This window comes from Lissotriton vulgaris, chromosome 3_1, assembly GCF_964263255.1.
Source record: "Lissotriton vulgaris chromosome 3_1, aLisVul1.2, whole genome shotgun sequence".
Taxonomy (NCBI): Eukaryota; Metazoa; Chordata; class Amphibia; order Caudata; family Salamandridae; genus Lissotriton; species Lissotriton vulgaris.
Window position 1 is genome coordinate 1,374,931,801 of NC_141689.1, and position 25,389 is coordinate 1,374,957,189.

General features: G+C 47.4%; 1 protein-coding gene across 1 annotated transcript in view; it reads left to right on the forward strand.

Moving 5' to 3' along the window:
* TRMO (tRNA methyltransferase O) overlaps positions 1 to 25,389 on the forward strand; it is a 333,295-nt gene that overhangs the window by 203,435 nt on the left and 104,471 nt on the right. The window contains exon 3 of the mRNA XM_086961846.1: positions 7,427 to 7,584. Within this exon, the coding sequence (XP_086817972.1) occupies positions 7,427 to 7,584 (158 nt within the window). The remainder of the gene's footprint in view (positions 1 to 7,426; positions 7,585 to 25,389) is intronic.

The following is a 25,389-nucleotide window of genomic DNA, read 5'->3' on the forward strand; positions in this document are numbered from 1 at the left end:
AGATCATCTGCGGCGTACCTCAAGGCTCCTCGCTCAGCCCCACCCTCTTCAACGTCTACATGAGCCCCTCGCAGCCATCGCACGCCAGCACAACATCAACATCATCTCCTACGCCGACGATACCCAACTGATCCTCTCCCTCACCAACGATCCCACCTCTGCCAGAGCCAGCTTCCCGGACGAAATGAAAGACATCGCAGACTGGATAAAGCTCAGCCGCCTGTAACTGAACTCAGACAAGACGCAAGTCCTCATCCTCGGCCCATCCATCTACGCCTGGGATGACTGCTGGTGGCCCCCTGCTCTGGGCCCCCACCCAAGCCCACGGACCACGCACGCAACCTGGGCTTCATCCTTGACTGCTCCCTCACGAAGGCCAGGCAAGTTAACACCGTTACCTCCTCCTGCTTCAACACACTCCGCATGCTCCGTAAGATCTTCCGCTGGATCCCCACTGGAACCAGGAAAACGGTCACCCAGGCCCTCGTCACCAGCCGTATGGACTACGGGAACGCCCTCTATGCTGGGACCACCGCCAAACTACAGAAAAGACTCCAGTGCATCCAGAACGCCTCAGCACGACTCGTCTTGGACATCCTCCGACACAGCCACATCTCCGCCCACCTGAGGGACCTGCACTGGCTCCCCGTCAGCAAAAGGATCACATTCAGACTCCTCACCCACGCACACAAGGCTCTCCACGACTTGGGCCCGGAATACCTCAACAACCGCCTCACTTTCTACACGCCAACCCGCCAGCTCCGTTCCGCCAGCCTCGCCCTCGCCACGGTCCCAGGGATCAGCAGAACCACCACAGGAGGAAGATCCTTCACCTACCTGGCGGCCAAGACCTGGAATACCCCCCCCCCCCACTCACCTTCGACTCATCCAGGACCATCTCTCCTTCAGGAAGCAACTCAAGACCTGGCTTTTCGAGCAGTAGCAGCCCCCCCCCCCCCAGCGTCTTGAGACCCTAGCGGGTGAGTAGCGTGCTTTACAAATACTCTTGATTGATTGATTGACATACACTCCAAATACCACTCAGTGCCACATAATTACACGCCGCATAATTACACTGCACTCAATGCAACATACACTCCAAACAATACGACTCAGTGCCACAAAATTACACACAACACAATTACACTCTACTGAATACAACATACACTCCACACAATACCACTCAATGCTTCATAATTACATGCTACATAATTACACTGCACTCAATGCAACATACACTCCAAATACCACTCAGTGTCACATAATTACACGCCGCATAATTACACTGCACTCAATGCAACATACACTCCAAATACCACTCAGTGCCTCATAATTACACTCCACATAATTACACTACACTCCATGCAACATACACTCCAAATACTACTGAGTGCCACATAATTACAACCCACATAATTACACTGCACTCAATGCAACATTCACTCCAAATCCGCCTCAGTGCCACATAAGTACACTTTACTGAATGCAACACACACTCCACACAATACCACTCAGTGCCACATAATATAATACATAATTACACTGCACTCAATGCAACATACACTCCAAATACCACTCAATGCCACATAATTACTCTACCGAATACAACATACATTCCCCATATTACCACTCAGTGCCACATAATTACACCCCATATAATTACTCTTCTCAATGCAACGTAAATACACCCCACATAATACTACTCAGTACCGTATAATTACACACCTCATACTTACACTACTCAATGCAACATAAATAAATTCTATCTATCTACCGCACTCACTCTATCTATCGCCATCACTCTATCTATCTATCGCCCTCACTCTATCTATCGCTTCGCCACAGCATCACTCAGCACCACCACAGCATCACTCATGGGATATACAACAGCACTAGGCGCTACCACAGCATTAATGAACCCAACAGCATCACTTGTCGCCACCACAACATCACTCAGCGCCACCACAGCATCAATCTGTGCAACCATTCAACAACTGGTTCAAATATGTTCTCTCAATGTTTCAAGCTTTATTACAAATGTCACAAAAAGATGTTAATATTTCACTTCTGTTCTTGGATTTTCGTCACAATAAAATACAATTAACATAATCTTCACAATTTTTTTTTACAAAAGTTTAAGCTATTGCTATTATAAATTACAATAACTTTTATCTAAGTATTAATTTAAAAAAAATGTAAAAGCCATTGTTATTTGAAATATCAATACATCTAAGTCATGTAAATACAACACATTGCATTACAAATGCTATAGGTGTCACATTTGCAAAAGTTAAAATTATTGGCATTGTAAATGACAAAGCTATTAAGTTTGCTATTTTCAAAACCAACACATAAATAAAAAAATGTGTCATTTACAATACCAATAGCTCAAACTTTCCTAATGCGAGACCTATTGCATTGCAAATGCTTGTTTTGCATTTGTCACCCCAAGTGGGACGGGTTGCTCAGACGTGAGTCCCGTGCTCTCCACGCCACTGGAGTCAAGCTATCCTGGCTGAAGACGTCTGATAGCCAGAAACCGGACCTAGGATGCTTGATTCCGGTCCAGGGAAGACATGGCTTGGCAGTTCGGGCTGGACTGTTCCAATGAGGGACGGGGTCAAGACTGATTTGCATATGGCCATGTCTGAACTGGGGTGGTGTGGTGAGCAAAAAAACGATGGATTTAGGCCCAGATCTCTGTACTGGGGTGAATGTATGACATTGTTCTGCATTATGTCCATCAACTGTTGTTTTTGCGCATGTTGTCATCCTTGCATAACGTTTTAGGCAATATAGGCAGATTGTGTTGCATTTTTGTGGAATTTTTTAATCCACACATTTGTAGGGCTCAGATCAGTCTGTTTGGAGGGTTGTGTTAGGGGACACACACTGCATGAACCACAGGCGGCAGGTACCACAGTGATTGTGGCTGTGTTTGTCTTGGAGTGGTTGGTTTTCTGTGTACATTAATGTCCTTAATGTTGTCCGTTTGTTTATAAGCAAAACGGGGTGGGGTGGGAAATATGGCTCCTGTATGTAGTATCGACCAGTGCTTCTTAATGGTTTTCTGTATGTAATTTGAGTTGTGAAGTTGTGAAGGACGTGACACAGATAATAACATCAGTAGATTCTTGCCCATCGGTTTCTAGTAGTCCCTTTCTGTTGTTATTCCTAGCTCTAATATAGGCTCTTTGTACCACGTTTTGGCGATACTGCCTCACTACTAGATCCGAGCTCAAGGATTGGGTTTGCTGTTTATAGTCATTGATGGTGTTGCAATTGCGGCATAGTCATAGAAACTATCCAAACGGGAGGTTTTCATGTAGGTGTTTGAGATGATGACTGTCACACCTGATTAGACTATTGCTGTCTGTTGGTTTTTTGTACATCGTGGTCTTAAGGTATCCTCCTGTAAGTAAAATCAGTAAGTCTAGAAATGGTAGTTATGTGGTGGGGACATTCTTACTAAACCTCAAATTTGAGTTTAGTGTAATGATCCACTCACAGAAATCCTGGCAGGTGGTCAAAGTGCCCTGCCACAGGAGGAGTATGCCGTTGATATACCTCTGCCAAACCAAGATATTGGTCTGGTACGGGTTACTGTCCACCAGGATGTGTTTCTTCTAGAAGTCGGCCATAAAAAGGCAAGCTAGACTTGGGGTAAAGGTACTGCCCTTTGAGGTACCCTGTGTTTGATGGTACAGCTGGTCCTCAAATTGAAAAAAATTCTCCTTCAGTGTTAAGGTAGCACATTCCATAATAAAGCTCACTGGGGTTGGGGAGGTCCAGTTCTCTGTCATGAGGATGGTTTCTGTCACTCTAGGGTGGCGTCCTGACGTATGTTGGTATGCAGAGTGATCTAGAGTGATTAGCAGATCGACGGAGGCAATGTTGTCCAGACCTTCAAGGAGATTCAAGACATCGGTGGTGTAATTGAGGAAGGATGGAGTTTTTGTCACCAGGGGCTTCAAAATGTGATCACAAAGTTGTTAAAGTGGTTCTAATATAGAGCCGATCCCTGACACCATGGGTCTGCCTGGTGGGGGTCTGGTGTCTTTGTGATTCTCTGGCAGGGTGTAGAAATAGGGTATCCTTAGGTGGTCATTGATAAGGAAGGCGGATTCCTTCTTACTAATCCAGCCCTGTGACTCTGCTGAGAAAACCATTGAGCGTATATGGGTGCTCAGTAATCCAGTGGGCACCCACTACTACTACACCTAATGGGGGTGTAGTAGTCAGTGTTGGTCAGTTGGTGTTTGCATTCTAAGGTGCAGTCATTGATGTTCATAATGACGATCGTCCTTTCGTTTGTCAGCTGGTTTTATGTTATTTGCTGTGTTGTTCCAAGGGTCTGCATATTGGCAGTCTGTAGTTTGGACATATTGTAGAAAGGAGACTTACGTGGACATTTTTCTCCACATCTTTGACGACTGCTTGTTTAAAAGGTAAGACCTCATGTGGAACCATCCCTGCCGTGGGAGTGACGGTGGAAGGGTTATGGAGGTCCGAGTCCGGGTTTTCCATGTTCAGTTTGTCTAGAAAGAAGGCATGTAGGTGGATATTTCTGAAGAAGCAATGCTGTTCCTGTGCGGTCCTAAATTGGTCTTCCATGGATGATAAGTTGCCCACCCATTTAGTAAATACCTTGTATGTGACTTCCATGTAATCAACTTCTACTAAAGGCACAAGACCTTCTTACCAGCTCCCCCGCCCCGTCTGTTCCACGTGCACAGCTGGGTGGCTGCAGTCTCTCAAGTCCTGCCATGTAAACACCTCAACTGAGGGCCAACATTCCAAGTTACCACCTAGTGACCTGGAGTATCGGCCACCAGAACCAATCATCCTATCTCTGCATGACATATGTAATCTTTCTTTGCTTTAAATCTGAGAAATAGCGGGTAGTTTCCATCAAACCATTATGCCAAATAATTGCTTGGGTATGGCGCATTTCGCCTATATTTGGAAAAAAATATGGCAGCTGTGGAGTGACTAATTCGGTACCAGGTTAGCGATGTAGTTTTCGAAACCACGCCCAGCCTGCCTGAGTTAAAAATCCTGTCCAGTCGGGAAAGAAGCAATATCCGTGGCAGATGAAAGCCGGGGTTGGTCCCATACCTTCAGGAGCTTTAGTAATAGTAAGTACTCTCTCCTGGGCCGCTACAGTTTCCCGCTACACCAATGTGTAAGCATGCGGCATTACTGGGCTTGGGCCGCCTTGCTTCCCTCCGGGTTTTGGCACTAACGAGTTCCAGAGCCTGTGGTCACATCCCAGGAAGCGATTCTCCCAGCATACCCCTTGATATTTGGCACTCCGGCTTAGGCCCCTGGAGCCGTTTCAATGAGCCCATTACCGTTAACCCACCTGACCACCCTGACATAAGGGTCCAGGAATGCCCTGCCTGTTTACAGGTGCTGGGGTTAAACAGCCACCCTCTGCTTGAGGAATCTACCGCACCTTTCTATTTCACCCAACTCAACCACCCCTGCTCTTGGGCTTTTAATTGTACGCTTGCAGGCTCCTTTCTCGCTATTGTGCGAGCGTCCTGGATATCACTGCTGGGGCAAGCAGCCCCCCACTCCCCATTTTAGTTAAGTCACCATGGAGCCTACAAGCCTTTACCTGGCAACTATTTTGCAGGGTGACAGGGTCACATGCGCTGGGGCACTCCCGCGATGATACACCACCACCGCTTTTGCGGGACATCCCCATGTTAAAGGCCACACAAACCTTCTGGTACTGCCATACGAATACCGTTAAAACCATGGACCATGCATGAATGACTAACAACTGTATTTCTCTGGACTTCTATGGATCTATTTCTATAAAAACATTGTTAATGAATTATCTTGCTTTACGGCCACAAACACGCTTCATCTCCCAAATGATTAATTACTGTTTTTTGAGTGTTATGCAATGTTCCCTTACCAGCCACTCTACACCATGGCCTATATGTCACTCGTTGCTTTGGTTATTTACCTGTGTCAATGTTTGTTCCCTTTCCAGGTGAATCCAGAAGATATATTGTATATTTGTGTATGTGAGACTGCATTACTAGTCCAAATTATTGGGTACGGGACCACACAGACACACACCTATCCCGTCCCTATTTGAGTAGACGACCATCCCTTATTCCTTAGGAAATGCCAAGATCCCCGTGGACTATAATAGGCATGAAACTTGTCCCCTTCACTGCACACACACTAATTTGAGCTCAAGAGGCTGCAATCTCACCTCTGTAGCCACAACTCTAAAGTCTTTTTTTTTTCTATAGCATAGGAACCCAGCCAATAAAGGAATCCTATGGTATCCCTATAGCTATTTGTATCCCACACTTACCCTAACCCACCTCTACTCATATTACTCTCTACACATTTGCCCCTCCACCCCTCAGACTGCACATCGACAATAAGAAAAGACTTCCAGCAAAAAGCCCCCATGCGGGACCAATTGGGCATTGCAGTCCCGGCCCAACGAGGAGCTGCAATCAGCTGCCCGATGATGAAGCATGACACCTCTTAGGGTGTGTGAGGGCCCTTGCTCTTAATAGGAGCTACTCTCCCTCTATTTTACATCCTTTTTGGACATGTGTTACATAACCATTGCTTACTACTGCTCACTCGCTCGCCCCTCTTCCGTATCCTTTAGGAACTGCATGCCCCTGTTCTTGCCATTCATACATAGGGGCACGTATGCTTTACCCCCAAGCCCTAGTCCCTTTCCTATTGATTTGATTTTAATTTCATCAGATGTTCTCTTGACTAACCTGTTGCCTATGAGGTTGTGAAGGGGCATGAAGTGGCCTGCTGAGATAGAGCCAGAAGGAACTGAACAGAGAGATGCTTGATTTCTGCACGTGAGAGGTGTGCGGGTGATAACACATCAGAGCATTCTGTTTGAGTCCCTGCATTTGTTCATGCACAGTGGTGTGCTTTCATCTGAGCAGGGCAATAACCTGTATGTAAAAAGGTTGATGACATCACTGGAAGGGTGGGTGAAAGACTGTAAGAAGCTCAAATGTATTGGGGGGGGGGCAGAAATGACCCCTCGGGTGATCTTTTTGATGGCGGAGGTAGGGAAACTGTTTATCTGTTTGGGAGAATGATGGGGGGTGTAAGAATGAGCAAAGAACAATGGAGCCAAGATTTGAGGGAAGCCTAGTTGACAAGTTAGCTTGTGCGGTTCAGCCGGAGGGCTACGTACTCTGCTTGCCAGTTGTAAATAAAGCAGCCTTTTGCACCCGAAGCAAGTGGAGTGGTGTGATAATTTCCCAGTATGCCATCTTCACGATATCCAAACAAATGGGAAGGGTGGAACACACCCTCCACTCCCTGGCTGCACTTCACGATTTCCCCATAATTTGTAAATATTATATTTTCTAAATTATCCAGTAAAGCTAATTCGTCCCTCCCTTTCTGTTCTTAGGATTTTGTTTGTTTTTCATCAAAATGGTCGCCTGAGCTGTAAAGCTAAAGTCCAGCCTCCAAGGCTTAATGGAGCAAAGACTGGAGTGTTCTCCACAAGAAGTCCTCACCGTCCTAATGCCATAGGACTAACTCTTGCCAAACTCGAAAAAGTGGAAGGTAATACCAAAACATATTTTATTGTATGTTTGCTCAGCCCAGACACTGGTTTGCTAACTTTTCTTGAACAGAATTGTGTGTGAGCATTGTAAAAAGAATACCACACTCACAGAGATGTTTAGGATACAGTTGATTAAAAAACAATCCAGCCTTTTTGGACCTTCGGCTCAATTCGAGTAAAGGATTTATAGCAAGTAAACTACCCTCAAGTTTATTTGAACATCAGGGAGGGTTTTAAATTATAGGCTGTTTACACTGTTAACCTCAGGCTGTGCTAAAACAGGAGAACATCCTTTACGACGCGGATTTTACTCCGCAGTGCTTTTACGACGCGTCCGTTACAACGCAAGTCGTAACCACGACTTGCGCTGGAGGGCGCTAGAGGATAAAGAATAGTATATTTACTATTCCAACACCTTCCCTAGTATCCACGGGAACTGGTGTTAGAATAGTAAATTATACTATTCACTATCAGCGTCCCCCAACGCAAGTCGTTGTAACGACTTGTGTTGTTAAAGACGCGTTGTAAAAGCACGCGTTGTGACGGTACGCGTCATACATCCGCTAAAACATGCATAGAATATGTGGGAATACCACATGCTACGTCTACTGATGGTCAGTAAGTTTTGTGTCATAACAACATATTAATAACTGCAGTTTCGAACGACTTCCTCCCCCATTGTGATGCTTCCTGCTGGGATACTGGCCTACAATTTGGACCAATGACACCCCGCTCTTTCATATCACAAGGGTGAGGTGTACTACAATTTATTACCTTTTGTGAAATGATTTTTAGTAGTTGTAGGGGCATTTTGTGCTTCATGCATGTCAGCGGATATATGGGCTAATTTCAACGGCACAAAATCATAGGGGATCCTTGACTTCACCCTGGTCTTTCAGGATATGATAAATGGAGTACCTAAGTACGAACTTTTCCGAATTCTCAGTCTGATAAAACATTTCCTTTTCAGTGTTTTTTAGATCCTTTGCTTGTATCGCGTTACGATGGAGTACCTAAGTAGGAACTTTTCCAAATTCGCAGACTGATAAAACATTTCCCTAAGCATTTCCAGGAAGAGTCTGAAGACCCCTTACTGGAGAACTCTAGTCCCCCAGGGATTAGTTCTAGTGACACAGAAGGATGCCCTAGAGGTGGGACTCCCTTGTTACTTCTGCAGGAGTTTGGAGCAGAAATGCGGAATATGGCCGTTTCCCCAGGACCATCGAAAGGGGGAGGGGTTTGCCGCCTTGAAGAGGTCTACTGTGCTGGTAATAATGCTGCTTCTTTTGCTCTTCATCTCTCTATAGTTTCACTTCTCACCCTCGAACTGTCTGTGCTGAGTGTCAGTGTGGTTATCTTTGGGCCCTTTGGGTAGTGGTATGGAGCCCTCTGGTTCTAAGTTTTGACAGCTGGGTGATGCTAGGTTTGCTTCTCTGTGCATTCTGCACATTGGACTCGCTTTTGTGCTTTGTCATCCTTCATTGGATGAACTACAGTATGCTGACTGGATTTTATAACTATATGGAATGTCATCCACCCATTCCTGGGAGCTTGTTTGGAACATCCCTTGGCTTCAGGTTGCTTTACAGGGGCCGGTGGTGGTGTTGACTATCTTCCAAGCGGCATTTTAGGGAGGCTAGTGGGACGTGAAAATTGACGTTTTATTCGAAGTATTATCACCTGTTACATGTTTATTTAAACATGAAATAAACATCTGGCTTTTCAACCTTGTTTTCACTGTACTCTTACCCCTCGTCTGCATCTTGTCAACTCACTTTTAATGATTGTACCACACCATTAACCCATCTAAATCACTTTTGGTAAAAGTGCTATATTGAATCTAACGTATAAATAAATAATTTAACTGATAATGTGCAGAATTTCATGCGTTATTGGCATTACCATAGGCTTTTCACAATTAGTTCCACAGCATTAGGCTCCTAGTTTATTCCTCACATTAATTTTGTTTCCAATGCAGAGTTGTACTTATAGAGACAGGGAACTTGACAAAGGGGTTAAGGTGGCATGTGCCTTAAAGAAATGTGTGATAATGGGAGACCTTGACTGCTGAAAGCCCGGTCTAGACTACTTTACGTTAAGTGTACTCATGAGATTATTTTGGAACCCTGAGGAGGCTCCTGCTCGGACTCATATATTTCTGTCCCCCAACAAGCATTAGCACCTAACAAAACAAAGAGCTCGACGTCACTCCATCCTTCGTCCTGCCTTACAGTTTTGGACTCGCTGGTAAATGTATATTCTGTGGAAAAGGTGAAAGGACGAACTCATTGTGGCCTGCCTAGTACTAGTGCCTAATTTATAAATAATGAATTGCCAGGGCCCAAGGTATTACTCACTGGTCCAGTGCAGCTGGCACAATCAATATCTCTTAAACTTCAGGCTTGAGATTAAGTTTTATGATTTTTTTAAAGTTATATTAAATAGTTTAATGCTCCACTAGTGAACGTTGTTTAAAAATACACAAACAGCACCAATTTGTTATTTTTTTGTTGTAAACAAATGTTATTGGGGTTTACAGAATTTTGCAGAATTCATTAAGGCATCACATTTATCATGTATTTGAATACAAAGTTACTGGACTCTGATATGTACAGCTCCGTAGTACAACAACATGGAGGAGACTCAGGTCCTTGCTGTACTCAGGAGACCTCCTCCCCCCGCAGTTATACAATGGACAGGGTTCATTTGTGTTCAGTCCTTGGAGTATTCCATACATTGACGTACTCCACTTCGAACTCCCACCTGTCAACTGCCCCCCTCCCTTCCCCACTTATCCCCCCCCCCCACCGCACCCCACCCCGGCGTATCACTTGTATACAGATTGCTCATTTGTGATAAACTTCTGGTTCAGGCTGTTCTTTGCAATTGTCTGAGGTATCACTATAGGAACCCTTGGACTATGAGGACGGCGGTGCACTATGGTTGCTAACCAACGCTCCGGGACTAATTCTTGGTCAGGGGTGTATAGGGCCTAATTTACCCCTACCGGAGGCTCTACAATCGATTCTTCATCTTCAGCATCATCTAGGACTCAGAGTAAGACTACTCGGGTTTGCCATGCTCTAGCTGCCTCTAGCGCCGTTTCGCTTTTCGTTCATTTTGCTATTTGCATCCTAATTATCCCTTCACACTCCGCCCACTTAATAAGTTCTTTCTTCCACCTAGTTGTATTTGGCCCTTGTTTTGCTTTCCAGTGCATGGTTATATCTCTTTTGGCTAGTACTAAGCCCATATCTATGAATTTGCTTGTGATATTGTTTTTCGTTGTGTGTGGGAACCAGTGTAATAGGCAATATCCCTGTGATGCCACGACTTCCCTGTCTGTGATATGTGAGCATAGTTACCTCTTCCCAGAAGCTACTCAGCTGTGGGCAATCCCAGAGCATATGTCTAAACCCAGCTCCCTCCCTATTGCATCGCGGATGAGCCACCTGTTGAGAATTAAAATACTGAATTATCTTCTCCGGGGTAAGGTATGCCCTGTGTAAGATATAAAAATGCATCATTTGGGATCTGGCATTTCTGGTGCTCTTCCAAGCCCTCTCTACTATCTCCCCTCATGATTTTTCTGGAATAACCTCGCCGATGTCCACTTTCCATTTTAATCGCAGCTCCGTTAAGGGCAGCAGTATTTCCAGCGTTATTCCCCTGTATATACACTGACCGCCTTAACCGTCCCTGCCGCCATTACCAGATACTGACATCCTCATGATGTTGGTGGCTCAGTGAGTCCCTCCCCACAATGTTTTCGAATGGCTGCAGTGAGGGCAGAGTGCAATAGCAAGTCCCCCCTGGGTAAGTCATATCGATCTTGCAGATCATTGAACAGGACCATAGTGCCCTCCTCATATAAGTCACCTAAAGTATCCAGTCCCTGTTCCGAACAAGCCACCAGTCTCTGCCAACTACATTCATGTGGCAGGGCCTCGCACATAAGTAGCAGAATTTCCGGAGCATAAGGGCATCTAATTTTGGCACGTCTCGAGTACCTGTGCCAACACTGCCAGGCTGTGCGTAGTTCCAACGAGAGGGCTGAAGGTCGAACAGGCAGCCTCAGTGCGATTTGGGACATTACTCTTAGGGTCACGGAGTCCTCTCTTGGCTTCTCCAGTCTCCGAATGAGGTTTGCTGCCCATTTTTTGAGCCACTGTAGCTGTCACACACAGCACCACTATGTAGTTACTTCTCATAAATATGTGCCGGTGATTACAAATAAGTGCCGGTGCTGAGCGCTGAAAAACACCAGCACAAATTAAGTACTGTTTCAAGAGCACTTTATAATTTCAAACTCTGTCATCCCATTAATCCCCTGTCGCCACTCAGTTTACCTGCTGGATTTCTGTTCCATTCCTTTCCTGTCCTCTCACTCCTCTCCTTTCCAATCCCTCTCTTACTCTTTTGTTACTGACCTCCTCGTCAGTCAGAAGTCCGCCAGCACCCTGCTATCTGAAAGAAACAGGTTAGTGTTAGATTCCTTACCTAAGAATATCCCTAGGCATCAGACTGGATCCGGAAAGCTTTGCGTAGCAGTACCCCTGCGCGTCGGTAGGCGTCGTCTGCGGCTCCGCGTCAGTCGTCGGCGTCGTTGGCGCTGGTATGATGTCATCAGAGTACTTAGACGCCGCCCTCGCGCACTGACGTCAGTTCTTCTTTTTTCCGTTCCAGCAAGCGCAGATCCGGAAAAAGCAGTACTCCTTCGTCATTTTTTGACTAACTTTTTCGATCTTTTTGATCCTGTTTTGAGTCGTAAGACTATCGGTGCCGGTAGGGATGCCCGGGTTCAAGCCCTGTGCCGATTGCAACCGACTAATGTCGGTTACCGACCCCCATCGCCGGTGCCTGTATTGCCTTGGGGCCGACCATGATGACAAGTCGTGCCCCAACTGCTGGGCCTTGATGTCGAAGGCTAGACGGGAGCCGTCCCGTAAGCGCCTCGAGCTCCGGCAGTCGACCCGCGTCGTTCCTGGTCAAGGATGAGGCCAAAGGACCGGTCGCGGGGCCACAGTCATCAAAGCTCGGCGAGTCGACACCATTCTTCGGGCTCCAAGTCCTCAGGTAAGAGGCACAAGAAGTCGAAGAGACGACATCGCTCTTCCGACTCCTCCCGACGCTTGCGCGATGCGGCCGGGGGTTCGGGTGACACTGCCCACGCGGCTCCGCCGGAGTCGCAGGCATCGCTGCCAGCTCTATACCCGCCAGTCCCTGGGCTGAATGCGATGCCGGAGGAGTTCGATGCCTTCCTCATGGCCATGAGGTCGCTCTCCTCCGTCGGGTCCCGCTGTGGCGCCTTCGGGCCCGCGGCCCCGACCGGGAGCCCAAGCAGGCAGGGTGCTTCGGCCCCGGCGCCGTCGGGTGCTTCGGCCCAAGCGCCGTCGACGACTTCGGTCCCGACGCCACAGGTCCCTGCTGGATACGGTTCTGGATCCGGGTCGCCGCTGGTCGACCTCATGACCCCTCTGCCGGCGCCAACTCCCAGGGTATCGCCCCTACGCCGTCCCCGGACGACGTCGTCCCCGATCCCCCGCTCGATCCGGTTCTTGGGTCGGAATGGCGTAGCTCAACGCCTCATTCGACGACGAGAAAAGAGCAATTCTTCTAGGATCCGGCCCCATCCTTTGTACACTACCAGGAGATGGAAGAAGAGGGCGATTGGGAGGGGTCTGAGGAGCCCCTGGCATGGGAGTGCCAGTCATTTCAGGACTGGGCAGTTGAGCTAGGGGAGGCCAGTGGTTTGGACACTTCGCCCGACACTAGATTTGTCTCCACTCCTACCATGGCTACGGAGGGGGGGGGCTGCCTACAGTGTGGTGTTGACGAGGGCAGCCAAGGCCTTGGCTCTTGAGCTCCCCGTCGCGGCCGTGAGGACTAACCTCCTCACTGAGGTCCTCAAACCGCAGGCAAGCTCTTCGGAGCCTCTACTGCAGTTCAATGAGGCCCTTACTGACGTTCTGTTGGGCACTTGGTCCAGGCCCGATACAGGTCCCCCTGTAGATAGGAACGTGGCTAGATGCCACCGCCCGGCCCCGGACGACCCTTGCTTCCTGCCACCCACCCCAAGAGTCTCGTTATCCAGGCCTCTAATTCCCAGACCGCATTCCCGACAGCTCCTCCTAATCGGGAATCCAAAAGGTATGAAAAGTTCGGAAAGAAGATGTTCTCCTCTCTCAGTTTGGGGTTTGCGGTTGGTCAGCACCGCTTGCCTTTTGGGCCATTATTCCCACTCTTTATGTTATACGGTCGTGCTGCCAACTTGCCTGGAGGAGGCCCAGGTGAAGCGCCCAAGCCCTTGCGGAGGGGTGAGATGCAGCACGGTACTCTATTCGTTGTGGGCTGGATACTACGGACTTGCTAGGCAGGGCGAGTGCAACAACGGTGGCTGTTCGCCGCCACGCCTGACTGAGGTCCGCCAACTTTTCGGCTGATGTCCAGAATTCCCTCATGGACATGCCGTTTGATGGCCGTCGCCTCTTTGGCGACAAGGCAGACAGTGCGCTTTAGCGTTTCAAGGACTCCAGGGCTACGGCCAAGTCCTTGGGCCTGTCGGGCCAGCGCCAACAAACTTCTGCCTTTCGCTCCTTTCGTGGCCAAGGAAGGGGCCCCAGACTAACATCCAGCCCAGCGGCGGACGTGGTAACCGCCGTGGTGGTGCCAGGAGACAGCGGCGGGGACAGTCCACATCCAACCCTGCAGCATCCACCTCAAAGCCTTCCTAGTCTGAGCTTTCAGGCCCATTTGACGCCAGTGGGGGGCAAGGTTCGCCATCACCTCCTCCACTGGCGCTCCATCAAATCGGACAGGTAGGTGCTGCAAATCGTCCGAAGGGGCTACTCCCTCCCCTTCGAGGCGACCCCTCCAGCCATGCCACAGCAGTACCACCGCGTGTCGGGGGATCACTTGCAACTTTTGCAAGAGGAAGTTACGGCCCTCTTGGCCAAGGGGGCCATCGAGCGCGTTCCTGGGCCAGAAGTAGGGTGTGGTTGCTATTCCCACTACTTTCTGGTTCCCCAGAAGGGCAAAGGGGGCCTACCCCCTATCTTGGACCTGCGGAACGTCAACGGCTTCCTCCGGAAGGAGAAGTTCAAGATGCTGACTTTGGCTCAGGTCTTAGCTGCCCTAGACCCTGGAAACTGGATGGTAGCGTTGGACTTGCAGGACGCTTATTTTCACATCCCCGTCCTGCCGGCCCACCGGCGCCACCTGCGGATCACGGTAGGCCACGAGCACTTTCAGTTTACGTGCTCCCCTTCGGGCTTACCAGCGCCCCTCGGGTGTTCACGAAAGTGATGGCGGTGGTCGCAGCTCATCTGCGCAGATTGGGGGTGTCAGTCTTCCCCCTATCTCGACGACTGGTTGTTTAAGACGGGCTCGCCCCAGACAGTCGTCAGCCACCTCCAGACTACGGCCGACGTCCTGCACCTGCTGGGGTTCTCCATCAATGTGCCGAAGTCACACCTGTGTCCCTCTCAAAAGCTCCTCTTCATCAGAATGGTTCTGGACTCGGCGCGGTTTCGGGTTTATCCTCCCGAACAGCGGGTTCGGGATATTGAGGCTCTGATTCCGATCTTTCAGCCTATATCCCGGGTCTCGGTTAGGTTGACGCTGCGGCTTCTGGGGCTGATGGCCTCCTGCATCCTTCTGATGCATCATGCCCGGTGGCGGATGCGGGCTCTGCAGTGGGACCTGAAGTTTCAGTGGGCCCAGCATCAGGGCAACCTGTCCTACCACGTCCATTGGGTTAGCGGCAGATCCCTCTCCCTACCCCAACCGGAGCACGTAGTCTTGACGGATGCGTCCCTCCTGGGCTGGGGGGTCACATGGGAGAGGCGGAGATCATAGGCCTCTGGTCTCCAGCGGAGTCCCGGCTCCACATCAATCTTCTGGAGCTGCGGGTGATCAGCTTGCACTGAAAGCATTCCTCCCCTCTGTCAGTGGGAGTGTAGTGCAGGTGTTCACGGACAACACCACCGCCATGTGATACTCCAACAAACAGGGTGGGGTGGGGTCGTGGACCCTGTGTCAGGAGGCTCTGTGCCTCTGGCAATGGCTGAAACATCAGGGCGTGACCCGGGTGGTTCAACACCTGGCAGGTTCGCTGAACGCCAGGGCGGACGAACTCAGCCGTCGGTGCATGATGGATCACGAAGGGCGTCTGAACTCGGATATGGCGCAAGGTCTCTTTCAGCAGTGGGGAGAGCCTTGGTTAGATCTATTTGCCATCGAAGAGAACGTGCAATGTCATCAGTTCTGCGCGTTGGAATTTCCAAGGCGGCACTCGCTCGGCGACGCTTTTCGTCGCGAGTGGAGCTGCGGTCTGTTGTACGCCTTTTCGCCTATACCACTTCTGCCCAGAGTGCTGAAGAAGATCAGGCGCGACCGGGCCCAAGTCCTCCTTGTGGCTCCGGACAGGGCACGAAGGTACTGGTATCCCGAGCTACTCAGCATGTCAGTCGATCCCCCGATTTGTCTGCCTCTTCAGGAGGACCTTCTGTTGCAGCAGCAGGGGACGGTCCTCCACCCGAACCTGTCCAGCCTCCACCTCAATGCGTGGAGATTGAGCGGCGGCAGTTGAGGCCATTTGACTTTCCTCCTGAAGTCTGTGATGTGATTCTGGCAGCCAGGCATCCCTCCACAAAATTGGTATACGCCTGCAGGTGGAATAAATTTGCGGCATGGTGGATAGCAAAGGCTGTGGATCCCCTTTCTGCCCCCTTTCAGAGGTTCTCCTCTTTCTTCTTTCTCTTGCCCAGCAGGGCTCTGTTCTGGGCACTATGAAGGGCTACCTCTCTCCCATTTCAGCCTCCTTAAGGCTACCTGATCAGCCTTCTCTTTTCAAGTCCCCTGTTGTACATAGATTCTTGAAGGGCATCACTCGCATGTTTCCTCCTGTTCCTTTCGTGATGCCTCAGTGGGACTTGAACCTTGTTCTTACTTATTTGATGTGCGCTCCTTTCGAGCCACTTCACAATTGCCCTCTTCGTCTTCTCACTCTTAAAACTGCATTCCTGGGTGCTATCACCTCTGCCAGGAGGGTGAGTGAGCTCCAGGCTCTATCTTCCAAGCCTCCTTTCCTTTCTGTCCATCCAGACAAAGTTGTCTTGAGAACGCATCCCTCTTTCCTGCCCAAGGTAGTCACAGCCTTCCACATCGGGCAGTCCATCACCTTGCCCACCTTCTTTCTGCCTCCGCATCTCTCAAAAGAGGAAAAGAGGCTCCACCGTCTGGACAAACGTGCGCTCTCATTCTATCTGGATCGCACACGCCAGTTCCGGGTGGACGACCAGCTCTTTGTTGGTTACGTGGGCGCTAAGAAGGGACGGACGGTGCACAAGCGGACCATCTCTCGGTGGGTCATGTTGTGCATCAAGGTATGCTATTCTTTGGCTAAGAAGGAGCCTCCTGTTGGGCTGAGGGCCCATTCCACTTGGGCCACGGCGGCTACTACTGCCCTGGGTCGGGAGTCCCTTGAAGGACATCTGTCAGGCAGCTACGTGGGCCTCGCTGCACACGTTCGCTAGACACTACTGCCTGGACAGCCAAGTCCGGAGAGACAGCTTTTTCGGCCGTTCTGTTCTCCAGGACTTTCTAGTGTGATCATTGGTTCGGGGTTGGTATTGCTGAGGTATCTATACTAAGGTAAGGAATCTAACACTAACCTGTTTCTTTCAGATGCACAAGTTACTTACCTTCGGTAACAATATATCTGTAATAAACAGTAGTGTTAGATTCCTTACCGCCCCACCCATCCTCCCCGTTCTGCGAACCGATATCTGGGGTTAGGGTTCATCCCTTAAAGGGCCCTAGTTTCATGGCACCAGTGTTGGTTTTTATCATGGCTCTGCGTTTCTGGCGCGAAAAAAGCTGTTTATAAGAACTGATGTCAGCGCACGAGGGCGGCATCTAAGTACTCCGACGTCATCCCGGCGCCAACGACGCCGACGATGGACGCGGAGCCGCAGATGACGCCTACCTACGTGCAGGGGTACTGCCACGCAAAACTTTCCGGATCCAGTCTGATGCCTGGGGATATTCTAAGGTAAGGAATCTAACACTAACTACTGTTTCTTACAGATATATCGTTACTGAAGGTAAGTAACTTGTGCTTCCTTACTTGTGTGCAAATCAAATATGTCGTATGGTAAGGTATTGCAGGGTTCCAAAAGCATTTACCATATACCATGCATAAACTTTGAACAGAGCATAGTAGATAAAAACGCAAATATCCATTAAAGCATGTACATCAACAGAAGACAGTGGACAGAATACCTCACTAAATTACATTCATCTCACAACTCGGACACAGGCAGAAAGAGTACCAACAAGTATGGAAACATTTGCACATACAAACACAGCACAAATAACACTCACATACATGTTCAAACGCACACATACCCACGCATGCGGCAAAGACTTCAAGCACATTAAACAGCATCGTTCAGATTATCAGTAAAAGTTTTCCTGAACACTCTAACCTCAGATATAGCACAGCAATTGGTAGAGGACTCTGGTCACATCTCTCTAACATCAAAATCACACACTTGACGTTCAGTGAATTAAACATTTACACCCAACCCAGAGACAGACTAAAACACTATACTCGAACATATTGCTTGCAAGACAGCTCCCGTCTGCGATGGAAACCTCAGAAACATGTGGGATGAAAACTGGAAGACAAACAGCGCTTTGAGGCCATTTAACAGCTTAACATTCTACAGTCAAAAGCCATTACTGTAAAATATTTAGGATCACCAGCACAATGGAACCGGTTACTACATGCATTTTTTATGGCAAAAAAGGGTCATCTTTCGGCAAGGAACTTCAACAAAAAGCACTATGTACCGTAAATGTGAAGTGCATACAATTAAGGCACACTTTATGTAAATGCCTGCACCGAAGATTTCATAAACCGCCTCGAGCATATAATCTCAAAGTTTATTTTAACGTTGGAGTCTAGAAGTGTATGCCACAAGATGCATCATTAAGTTTCCAGGTGCACGTGAGCAATAGAAAGTCAACCTGTTGTACAACATTGCACGATTACATAAGTATTGTTTGGTCGTGTTTTTTGCCATCTTGTTGGTTATAGAGACAGCAACCACATTACATCTTTTTTTATAGCCCATACTCTCAATTGATGATTGAATGTGCCTGTGTTGCTCTCTTTCCTTTTCTCTGTCACCCTCCTACAAATCTGTCTTTCTTTAACCCATTCTACTGCCTCTCTATGAATCTTTCGCATTGAGATTGTCGTCTCAGCCATCCAAGTCAGCAGAGTTCTTAATTTGGTTCTTGTTGCATGCCTTTAGTCATGCAGTTAACCAGTTCTGGGCTATCTCGTGGAAGAAGAATAAGTAATGGTAAGCAGAACTAAAACACTACCGGGCAAGGGGATACGTAGAGGAATCCACTAACCATGTACTTTTGGGTACTGACTTCGGTCCTGAGAATTTAATATGGGAGGGGGCCTTAATTCATCTCTGCCAAGTCAAGACTTATCTAGGCAAGCAGGGGGGATAAAAATAAGGCCTGCCTAAACAATGGACCACAGCAGATCACCCATGTTAGGTTTTTTCTCTGCGAACAACCTCCTCCGTAGGTCGAATATATATGGTAAGAAAACTAGTAAGTGCTGACTTTATGACTCAGAGTAGCAAGACTAGTTTTGTACATAGATTTTGTTTTGGCCCCATGAAAATGGCTCCTAAACTTATTTGTGCCTGCAAGTCCTGCAATTTGAGAGTTTTTGTACTATATGTTTTACCGCTGAAGTGTCAGGTGTACATTCCTTACAACGAGTTGCAAGATATTTCCCTTTTGTACAGAATGCGGGCTACCGGCTCCTCTGTGCATCTCTTTGTCCTTTCCCTCTTGCATTTTAGGTCTTCTCAAGGCCATTATGTTTAGACACCAGCTCAAGCTGTCTTCTCTGTATTCTTTTTACAGACTGAATAATAGGCCCCAAAGCACTGTTCTCAAGCCCCTGGTGTCACTTGCGCATTTCTTCTACTTGTTGATGTACTACTTATATTGATAACTTTTGTTGTTCTGGATAGCCATCTTTGTCCCTATTTTTGCCACTCTGGAAGCAATAGCATAATATATGTTCTATCCCTCTACTACTTGACCTAGCTGCAGCCTTTGACACTATTGGTCGCCGTACCCTTTTATAATTGCTAATGAAACTCATCTCTGGGTTTCCTCTTACCTCTCTGATCAATTTTTTACTGTCTTTTAGTAACCCAACTATTACCATATACTATACCCATTATCATTTGGAGTCCTACAACACACTGGTTTGGGTCTTCTTTCTTAATGCTACCTTACTTGGTGACCACACCGGCTAACATGTCTCCTTTTGCCACTTATATATTGATGACACCCAAATCTTGTGCTTATTCCCAATTTCCTCGCCCCACGTTCAGGTACTTGTACCACATAGTCTAACAGTTATCCGTCACTGGAAATCCATACATTCACCAATATTGAATTTGACAGTGACTGATGTTCTTTACTTTCCTACTTTCTCTGCAACTACTTGTCTTCCTTCCTCAGTCTCATTTCCTCCTAACACCCTGACTTTCACATCTTCTGCCAGAAACATTGGTGTTCTCTTTAGCCTATGTGGATGGAATCTATCATCAAAAAACAGCCTCTGCTGCAAGGTACTGGATTCGCTTTTTGGCTAGTATCTGTATTGACTTTTAATACTGTAGCCATCAATGAACATTAGGACCACTTATCAAAAATTAACAAGGTTTAAACTGAAGTACTGTAGAGAAAGGCTAGTGATAAGATATCTAGAGATATGACTACAAGTTAAAAAAAACAGAACTTTTCATAACAGCTAAACAAGTAAGAAGAGATTGGTAAAAAGTAAGAAAGTACAAATGCAACAAGCATTGGTAAATGTTTCAGGTTTTGCCTATGGGATTAATAATGGGTGCTGTAGCAGTGTATGAGTGCAGGGAGAACGGTGTGAGTGCTCTCTGTGCAGGCTGAGTGGTGCGTGAATGAAGTTTGAAAAGTGTCTGTGCAGGGTGAAAGTGCCTCAATGCATGCTGACTAATGTGCGTTCATTGCTAAATGGGAATTGTGTGAGTTTACAGGGTGAGAGGTGTTACCCTGTACAAGGGTAAGAGGGGTGCGAGTAGAGGGTGGGTGGTATTTCAACAGTATAAGGATGAGCGGTTTGAGTTCAGGGTGAGAGGTGTGTTTGGAGGGTGAGAGGAATGTGAGTGCTGGGTGAGAGGTATGTGTATGAGTGCGGATTCAGCACTGCCCAAACGTGCAATGCATATGTTTCAGCATAACTCCAATGGGGTAAAGGAGGGATGCAGAGGACCTCGTGGGACTCAGCAGGCCACTCGTGGGGCCCGCAGTGCCACTTCGGGTGGTTTGATGGTCTCTGGTCGTGGGAGAGGAGTGGGAAAAAGCACCCCTTATGTGCTGTGGTAAAAGTAGCCAGGAGCAGTGCACAGTGCTCCACACGTGCTGGGCTTCCTGGGGTGGGGGTGGGTGGTGTAGGCAAGCAAGACGGCTCCTCATGCCCACATTGCCTGTGCGGGACGGCCCGCAAAACGGCCACCCCATTCCTAAGGAAACCCCTTGCACAGGGGATTCCTCGAGCCAGAGTGGATGCCTGCTTGTGCCCTAGACACACTGTAAAGGTTAATCTCGATCGAAATGCTGCAGATAGAAAGAAATGGCACTAGAAGCACCAAGTCTCCACAGCGCTGAGCTCTAGGGCAATTGGGCAGCGCAGATAGCGGCACAGCTGCTCCAAAGCAGTGTCAAAAGCAAATTACAAGCAGGATTCAGGATTGTTGCTGGCTGATTCTACGTTAACAACGTTGCGTTTCTAGCAATATCAAATGATCTTCTATGAAGCCATGCGCCTCAAGGGTTTCTTTTATTGACTGCACTACAAACTTTAGCCTAATCCATTATGACCACCATTATACGTCACTTGCCATGAATACATGGGCACACCTATAGAGTGGTACCAGGTAATAAAAAAAAAATAGAGTGGGTGCCTGCTTCGGGTCCAGGGGAACTGGTGAATGCACTTTGTCCGGGGTTTGGTGAGTGCCCTTCCATCGGAACTTTGCTTCCCAGCACTCAGGATTGGGATCATGAGGTCTCCATGCGCTGAGCCCATTCACTCAGGCAGCACTGTAACTTTAACCCCTTCGATGCTGATGACGAGCTCAGCTCGTCATCAGCGACGGCGCTCGTATGCTGATGACGAGCTGAGCTCGTCATGTAACGTGGGTTTTCGAAAAACCCAGCACACAGCGGGAAAACCGCTAGCGCGCAAGGGGTTAAAGCAAGGGTGTAGCTCTTGTTTTTATTTTGTTTTCCTGATCGTTGCTTGAGATGCTTAAAAGAAGTTCCACCAAAGTGGATGAACACAGTACTTTACAGATAGGAAACTGATTAGAGAAACACACAAGGAAGAACAGGAAATAGAACCCCCTACAGCCAATAGAAACGGGGAAAGGTAAAGTGACAAGCAATAGGACCAATAAGAAGTGAAGACTTGGATGTAAATCCCTTTAAAGATAAATGTAATGCAAAAGATTTCAATAGCACAGCGCTAGCGCTGTACAGGCGAAACCTAAAAAAGAAGTGTTTTATACATTCATACTAATTCCATGACAATAAAGTCATCAGATTTTAAACGTTCATAACATTTTCTCTTGTGTCCTATTCATTACAGCTGAGGCTCTAATTAACTCACTAGAGTTCAGCGGATTGAACTACCGAAACTTCCCAGTTGTGTGTGTTGAACATTATTTGTTTCCACATTGGACAAAGTCATAAAGGTTGCCTCCTTAACCTTATTCAGTCTATCATACAGACACCTATTTCTGACTGTCGCCACAATGCAGACAAGCTGGCTTTTGACAAGAATAGGACCCTACAAAAGTTATTGGCGAGGGTATACAAAACCAATAATGGCTTGTTTTAGGTCAACTTAACATGATACACCCTCAACGGAACCCTACGTCTTCACTTCAGCAAGTCTTCACATCTTAATTTCTCCTAAAGAGTCAGGTGTAACATTTAAATACCAGTCTTTCCTTCTAGGAATCCTCCAGTGGAATTAACTTCTATTCGTCAACAGGGCTAGTATCTTCAAAATTCAAAACAACACTAAAAAATAATCTCAGTTTTCTTATCAACCAAGCAGTAAATAATAACCTATAATAATCACCGGAAAAAAACATTGACCTTGGGTTCCTAACGGTGAGCTACCCAATGCAAAGCACTTCAACACCTCACTGGGGCTAGTAAGAGCTATATAAATGCAATATATCCAGTGCCTCTAGGTTTATGCGGCAGAGAAACCCCAAATTATGCGGCATGGTTAACTGTATCTGCAGCAAGAAAAGGCGAAATGATGCGGCATAATGGGGTACTTTTTTATAGTAGTAGTTAATTGTTGTGTCATTTTTTATATGTGCTGATGCTATCTGGGCAAATATTTATAATGCAATTTCCAGTTTAACAGCCTAATGCAGAAATAAGCAACTGAAAGTTGACCAGCTTCCCTTTGCGAAGGCCTTCCACTGCGCAAAAACACATGTTTCCACGTTTTTAGTAACATTTGATCTGTTTGAGCTAGAAACAGCTTTCTGTTAAAATCTACAGAGTATGCAGTAGATTATGGATTATGTGACAAATGCGGCGATGCCAAAAAAGCTGTGGTTGGGCAGTTGATACATAAAATATATAGATTACATAATGAATGGTTGAATAAATGATTGATACTACTAAAGTGCACTGCTACTCCAAAAACGGGGTATTCTGGCGCTTTACATAAACAAACAGGTGGTCATTGCAACTGCTGAACAGCCATTTTTTAAATATCTTTCTAAAAGAAAGCTAATCAGAAGCCAGCCTCAGGGTAGCAGGCAGTGACTTCCAGTTTGCTGGTGTATTATAAGAAAGAGCACCCTCTGATACTATGGCACCTAAAACTGTGATCCCGGAGAAATCTGGCTCCAGAGGAGTGAATAGTGCATAATGCTGTATGCAAAGAGATCATTGTGAACAAATAGGCTGAGTCAGTAACCTTAATGGTTTTGAAAGCTAGGCAGAGCACCTTAAAAGCACACCTATGCAGAATAGGTAGCCAGTAAAGCTTGGGGAGTAAAGATTTTAACATTCAATAATATTCTGTAATCAAGAAGATAAGCTGGTATGCCTAAATATACCGCATGTGTATAGTCCAGTCGAGAAGAGATAAGGGACTGAAACGTGGACCTATGAGCAGAGAGAGGCAAATATGGAAGGATTTTGTGGATGGCCTAAAGCAAGGCTAAACACTTAGGGCTTGATTATGAGACTAGCGGTTTCCAGACAACTGGACTCGTAGGGGTGCGGTGGTGGCTTTCTCCCGACAGCCCTGTTACATTTAGGCCAGTCGGACCACCTTTTCCCCACCACAGCGGCCAGAGAACCACCGTTCCCTGGCGGTGGTGCTGCAATGTAGAGGCAGTAATAGCTTGACTGGACTGCTGCGGTCCCATTAAGCATAATAAATGTTTTCTCTCCGCCACGATTTTCATGCTGGAGAGGAAACACAGGGGTCCTCTCAGTCATGTGGATGCACACAGGGAGGCACAACGTGTGCCCCCGTGTGCCTGCACACCAGTTCCTGCACTGCATCGACTTTTACAGTCCTTGCTGTGCAGGAACTGTTTTAGGCATTCCCATTGCGGTGCCCATTTTCTGAGTCACCCTCGTGGGAACGTCAAGAAAAAGCCTGCCAGGCACAAGAAACTCGTAATCTAGCCATGGGGTTTGGCTGTGTGGCGGCAGCAGGGTGGACCCGGCGCCGCACCGCCAAACTTGTAATCAAACCCTAAGATGCTACCATAGTAATTTGTGCTGAGGATAACATATCAGAATCAAATAGCACGCCTACATTTCTGGTGCGAAGAGTGGGTGTGGGTAATGTGCCCAGTTTTTCATGCTAGGGCTGTTGTCTCAAAAGAGAAGTATATCAGTTTGCTCCGCATTGAGCTTTAAAAAGCTTTGTTTCAATCTGCGATAGCTGACATTATAGCAGAGATGCAACTCCTGGGTTTTACCCAGGTTGCCTGAAATAGAAACCACAATCTGAGTATCATTCACATAAGTCATGAAGAAGAATCCTTTGAAGTATCTGATCAGGGCTGCCAGCAGAGGCATATATGCACATTGAATAATGCGGGGCTCAAATAAGATGCCTGAGGCAACCCAAAAGGTGTACTGAAGCCATTGGAGACGAAAAGAGGTAGAAAGACTCAGTTTGATTTTTCTGAGAGGTTGGGTTTATTCCAATTCAGGGCTAGAGCAGAGACTCCAGTGCTAACTATCCTCCCTATAAGCACAGAATGAGCAAACATATAAAAGGCAGCAGAGAGGTCAAATTGGATCAGTGTAGCAGAGCCACCCTGATCCAACATGGTTCTAATATCCTCAGCAAGAAGGGCAACCTCAGTGCTATGAACAGTTGTAAAACCCACCTGGGCTATGTCCAGTAGCTGTTTTTTACAAAGTAAACTGAGAGTTGACATACATTTCGATCAGCTTGGTTTGGAATGGGAGCAAGGAAAATGTAGTTGGCCAAGATGGTAGTGCCTACAGATGGCTTTTTGAGGAATGGCAGAATGTAAGCATGTTTCAAGCTAAATGAAAGAGTAGTAGTAGCCATGTATTTATTGCAGATTTCCACCAATTTAGGTGATGCTATATCCTTGTCAAGAGCCAAGATCCAAGGCAGACAGGGGGCCCAT